This window comes from Mastigoproctus giganteus, chromosome 10 (genome assembly GCF_048544385.1).
Source record: "Mastigoproctus giganteus isolate SK-2022 chromosome 10, ASM4854438v1, whole genome shotgun sequence".
NCBI lineage: Eukaryota > Metazoa > Arthropoda > Arachnida > Uropygi > Thelyphonidae > Mastigoproctus > Mastigoproctus giganteus.
The window spans coordinates 23,661,892-23,668,134 of NC_143584.1; the positions used below are offsets into that span (position 1 = coordinate 23,661,892).

At 37.4% G+C, this 6,243-nt stretch overlaps 1 protein-coding gene across 1 annotated transcript; it reads left to right on the plus strand.

Moving 5' to 3' along the window:
• Window positions 1-222: 222 nt before the first annotated feature.
• On the plus strand, window positions 223-4,941 carry LOC150078872 (uncharacterized). The gene is made up of 2 exons (XM_090382485.1): window positions 223-463; window positions 3,698-4,941. The coding sequence occupies exon 2, from the start codon at window positions 3,742-3,744 to the stop codon at window positions 4,750-4,752; it is 1,011 nt and encodes a 336-aa protein (XP_090238611.1). The 5' UTR covers window positions 223-463; window positions 3,698-3,741; the 3' UTR covers window positions 4,753-4,941.
• Window positions 4,942-6,243: the final 1,302 nt, after the last annotated feature.

Consider the following 6,243-nt stretch of genomic DNA (forward strand, 5'->3'; position numbering starts at 1 on the left):
TGAAGAACTACACGTTACTTTGAGAATAAGTTTTTTGACGATCTGAATCCAAGATGAAATACGAAAAGACTTGTAATCCCAAATATCACAAGTACTGTTACAGTGCATGCTGGGTGCCATTTATTCTCTTATCTTCCTGTTAAATTTCCGCCTGACCTTCCCAGAATCACGCTCATCCGGTTTTTTTCTTCTCTTCGTGTATTTGCAACAGCAAAAAGCACACAGGTAGAGAAGGAAATCACGAACCACCTTCCCAGGCAACCTTCTCCCTTATTTTAATATTCTGCTTATTAAGAACATGTGCAAATCTAGAGACAAAAATCAGGTGCGCTTATAACCTAAGTGAGAAAGCTCCAGGAACAAGGTTTAAGTCCTACATCACGCCTACGTAAAATGAGTGTTTTTTTTTGACTAGCATGTCACGGACGACGTAATTAGCAGAACAAAGCAACGTTTATAAGAGGTAAGTTCTGGCTCAAATTGGGTTTTTCCTCTTTGCAACAAAAATATTTAGCATCGTTTCACCCCTATAAACCATTAAAAATCTGACCCTCGTTACTTTACTACAGCAATCCTATAATATTCGCCTTGCATTGCTTCAGTCTGTAGAGCTGGTGAAGCAGCTGCCATTTACAACACCCTAATGATCTAACAAAATACCACGCGACCAGAAGGCTTTAAAACTTTGTAATTATTTTATTGAAGCAGATAAACCGGCACCACAGTTATCATAGGCTACATTTTTGTGGCGCAAACTAATCGGAAAAATTTTAACATTTCCAATTATTTATATGATTGCTGAACAGCTAACAAAAACCGAAACAGGAAATGATGAAACAAAAACCATACACATCTAGATATTCAGCTCAATAGTTTAACGGTCCAAGAGCACTTAATTAAAAAGTGCCCTTGGGCCTTATATAGTTATATACATGTACAAAAGTAAAGCTGAATAAGTAAATGAACTGGAAGTACCATGGCTAAAGTGAATATTAAAATAACAAGAGAAAGTTCATCCGTGCATAGCAAACTCTGCGAAGTCAGATCCAAGAAATGGGTCAGTGGGAGCATTTGATATGGTAGGAATGCATCAAACAGATACAATCGCTGGAGGGACAGAATGCCGTGGATGATTTAAGTGAACGTTGTGCAATGTGCCAGTGACATATCCCAGAATTACAATCCATAACTTAATTCTATCATGAGTTCGGTGGTGATGGAGGTCAGAATGTGGTGCCAGTGAGGGCTAGGGATAAAGTAGTGATCAGGCCATGTTAGTAGTTAATGTTTGGGAGAGTAGTGTTTACTGCTGACCCTTGGCGAGCAAAAACTCAGTTGTTAAAGTCTCGTAATTGAATTGGATTATGCAGATGCCTAAATGCCATAATATACCCAGTTTTATTATTATTAGTCCTGTTCACCTTATTCAGCAGATTTTGACAATAAATCGTAATTCCATCAACCATTAAGGATTACAAACAACAAGGGCCCTAACATAGAACCTTAAGTGATCCCACTCAAAACACTGGCCCACTCGGCGCATTGGCCAAGCTTTTTTCTTTTAGCAAAACTATGTTATGACTATCTTTGTAACCTTGTACTGCCTCCTTTATCAGATTCTACAATTTTTCTCTCATACAGGTCTTATAGTGAAGCAGGGGTAATAACTGAAATTCGACGTATCAGAAAAATAGTTTCGGATATATCGAAGACTAGACTACATTCGGATAGTAGTTCAGTTACATGACACGGCATTAATAATTTTCTCAAGGTTGTGTTGCAAATACTAACATTTCCAAAGACACTAAAAGGAAACTGCAAATAATCTTCAAAAATAAGTAACCCATCAACTTGATCAACCTGAAAGAGTGCATTCTCTTGCCTTCAAATAGAACACGACTGTACTGCCATGCGAGGGAACCCGAAGAGTCAGGGTATACCACAGTGTATGGCATAGTTTTTAAAGAGCAGGTGGGGACCATTCAAAAATAACGTGAGGACTCGCAAATTTTGTAGTTACGCCTCTGTCGCTTCTGTTTTATGAAACCTCATGTGAATAATGTTTCATTAAAGAGTCCTTTTTATTAGGAATAATAAACAGATTTAATTCGTATAACCCAAGTAGTTTGTCGAACAGAAAAAGCTTAAGATAAACTCAGGGCAATGAAGTTATTTACTTTAACTCATCTAGTCAAAAAGAACTGAATGAGCTTTATTTATTAATTAATTTTATTAAGCTTAACTGATTATACTTTTGCATACTGTACCGAATGAAATTTCAGCTACATTTTGAAGTGCTTGTAACTGATCATGAAGTATACAAATTAGTTTTCTGTTTATATATGACGATGATTAGTTTTCTGTTTGTACATGATGGGCCATACAGGATCAGAGGAGTCTACAAAATAGAGACTACACGAATATTACTCTATTTTGGGATATCACGTGGATTCGAGCACAAAACTCTATGCTGACCATTCGGTTATGGTCGTACCTAACAGTATATTAGGAAGCATACCTAAAAGATCCAAGCCCACCCATTTTTAACAATTGTGAGCAGCATAGTTTCGACGAGACATGCATGGGTATCCCTAGTGATGTCATTCCATTTCTATTCTTTTCGATCAGATTCGTTGGTTTCCCTATCTTAGGCGCATCGTTCCAGAGATGGGATTCAGATGAGGCGACTGTGCTGGCCATGATCCCCACGAAATCAGTTCCTATACGAGCACAGAGAACAGGATGCACTGATCTTCCATTGCTTCATGTGACAAAAAAAAAAAAAAAAAAGCGAAAAAAGTTCCAGGCTGTTCTACAGGTGTATTCTTTCCGCTAACATACGAAAGGCTTGCAGATTTCGCGCAGTAACGTAATCCCACTGTCCTGAGTTCCTTGCGTGTCTTCACTGTGGCGGTATACAGCGACTGTATTGTCCTATAGTAACAACTGACTGACGTTTCGAACTCATGATAAGCACAGATGATAGACCCTTGTGAGTTCGCTAATGTTTTCTTTTGTTGTTGGGGAGGATTTTATTGGCATCAAAGTGCTACAACTCGCTTGTCTTTTTATCGGTATTTATGAAATAAGCTATAATAACACCTAAGCAGAAACTAATACGATTAAGGTATTTAAAAATGAGAATATAAATTATTAATTTTCAAGCAAGAAAATGAACTCAGTGAGATTAACATTATTTCCTGCGATTTCTTAAACTTCAAAATGTCATGTACTCTTAGATGCGCCTGGGCACATATCTAGTAGCGATAATGGATATCGTTCGTCACTGGCATGGCTCGCGTAGTTCGGCTTTTTTTTTTTTTTTGTAGCATTAGCAACTAAGTCCATATTTCTCCGGGCATATGCAGTGGTCATTCCCTGACCTTTCCGCATCCTCCTTATTTGGTGGTCACGGGCTCGAACCCCGGTTTAATCAAGAAGCGTGTGCTATGCACTGCTGCTCCTGCCCACGTGGCTACGAAGGCGCCGGCTCGCGTAGTGCATTCTTTAATGATTCTACCGGGGCACTACAGTTCATCCCTACGGGATACTGGAATTCTGGGTTCTGAAATAAATTTCATTGCTAGGGTAGCGTATAAAAATAGTCTTAATCTTTGTCAGTTTAAACAAGCACATTCCTTTTCTATTACAGGCTTCCTTGGTTAGCTGTAGCCGAATAACTTTTCTTTCTTTACAGATCTGAAAGGACTTAGAAGAAACACACCATTAGGGGATGTAAAAATGTGTTGCCTGACCTTTCCAGTCTTTTTCCCTCTGCTAGCCCTTGTGCCCTTGTTAGGTATCACGGAAGAGACCGTACAAGACCTTGGAGTTCACTGCAACACTCGCTGCGAAAACTTATTCCCACGCGTGGATAAAACCTGTGGATGTGACCCGAATTGTGCCATCTTTGACGACTGCTGTTTCGACTCCCCATTTCGAGAAGACGTGAAGTTAAGGAAAGCCAACGTCACATGCATCCCATTAGACAAAGGAAACGTTTTTGTAATACAGTCCTGTTCATCTGGATGGTATGGAGACAAAATTTTCCGCGATTTATGCGAAGCCAATTATGAAAATGGACAAGATCCCATGGGATCCCTACCAGTGACTAACCCAAAGAAAAAAATAACGTACAAAAATCGCTACTGCGCTATTTGCAACCAAGATCTGGACACGGTGTCATGGAATATAAGCATTCTCTGTGATGTTCCGTTGTGGTTTCCCATTTTTAACAACGACACAATGCGTCAGTTCGTGTTAGACAATATCACGTACAGCGGAGCCCCTTATGAGTCCTGGGGGATACACATTGGAAAGCAGAAACAAACTGAGACATTTCAGCTTTGTACTTTGACTTACACATTTCCCAGTTCTCTCTCAGAAGCTATCAGGTATTGTATCCCAGATGCGATATCCACTTGTTCACCATCATGGCAAGATGATGACAGGCGTGATAAATGCCTTGGCTACCAGGCAGTGATATATATAACACCTCAGAGTAGTCAAAAGTACAGAAATATCCATTGTGCTCTGTGTAATGACCTTAATATAGCAAAAGCCACCTGTGCTGGTTTTGCATTTGCTAGTAGTGTTCGCTACCCAAGCATTCAGTTGACGGTTGGCGCCAATGAGATAAGTGAATGCGGGGTGGGTAAAAGTTACGATCCGTTTTTGAAAAAATGTCTAAGTACATCTTGTGGTGTGAAAAATTACCAAGTACGGAATGGTACTTGCGTATTGACCGAGTGATTTAGAAAACTAAACTTGCAGTTATTATTTTGAAAAATCTGCTATATTAGCCACACCATTTGATTCACCACTCTGAACTACCAAACTAAAGTTCAGAGTTGCAAATACGAGTAATAAAATCACTTTCAGAGTTCTTCCATCAGGGAATATAAACTTTTCCAATTGTTAAAAGTTGAAATCTTTGCTATCTCTAATACAAAACTAACTTAAAACGTTCCTATTTTAATAGAGTTCAATCAGTTATTATTACTGCTGTAAATTAACAATGAAATAAGAAAAACTTAGCCATCTAAAATTGAAATATTTGTCGATTTTACAACGAGATTTTCTTGATAAAACAGATGGTTAATACAACTTCATCAATTCTGTTAGATTTACAAATGTAAAGTTCCACTAATAATAGCTTATTATTTTAACTACATTGCTCGTTTCAGTATCACATGTTTATGCATATTGTAAATGTACCATTGATACTGTAAATATAAAAATGGCAAAATAAAGGATGATAACTATTGTCTGGTACTTACTTTATCAATGGAATTCCTCTTTTATTTATGAAAAGAAATGCTCTTCGGAAATTTAAAACCCTTGTAGCAATTTGGAATTGAAGACCGCGTACCCACGATTTAATATTTGTAATGATCACAGAAGAAAGCTGATGTCACAAATATTTTTTACTCTAAAAAAAATAAAAGAAAAAAACTAATTGAAAAAGGCTGAAAACTTCCTAATAATAATAATATATATTCACTCTTCCCAGTTTCGCTTGCTTGTTTGTCTTGGAATTTACTAATGAGCAAGAATTTCCGACAACAATTTTTAAATGCAACTGTAAATCAAGATATGGATACAGCTCTTCACGTCTAATTACACGGGCCAAAAAAAAGAGTACCTCAGTAGTCGAAGAAGTTGCAGTTTCTAAAGGAAACCGAGCTGATTCTAAAATTGTCTCTGTCATGTCTCCACTGAAAATTATACTCAAAGTTTTGTAATTTAATCAACGACCAATTTCAAACTAGCACAATACATATGCTATTCTTAAAAATTAGTCTTATTCATTTTAAAATACTTCAATCAAACATGATGTACTACATACATTATATTTCCTTAGAAATTTTTGCCCCTTAAATTTTTTATAGCCCAACTGCTTTCCATCTTAAGAAAGCAGCAGCAGCAATCTTCCATCACAGCAGTATCCCAGCGACTTTGGTACCGTTTTTTCCATTGTGGAACTGTCCTGATAAAAGTGCTCCCCTGCTGGTCACTTACAATTCCCAAATTTTGAAGAAAAACTGAGATGGCAATGAAGGATATGAATTTTCAAAGACATTAAGTAGCCCATATCTTTATAACATTGCAGTAAAATTGACCAGAGATTCATAATTATCTTCTTTCCTTCCAAGAAATCCATGTACAACTGCTTTTAACAATTGCCAATTTGCTAGGTCAGTAAACCTGTAGCTTTTATTATTATAATCTTTGAGAAGTTTC

Bases quoted from the DNA above. Each gene is read 5' to 3' on its own strand.
- LOC150078872 (XM_090382485.1), top strand. From the start codon at position 3,742: ATGTGTTGCCTGACCTTTCCAGTCTTTTTCCCTCTGCTAGCCCTTGTG.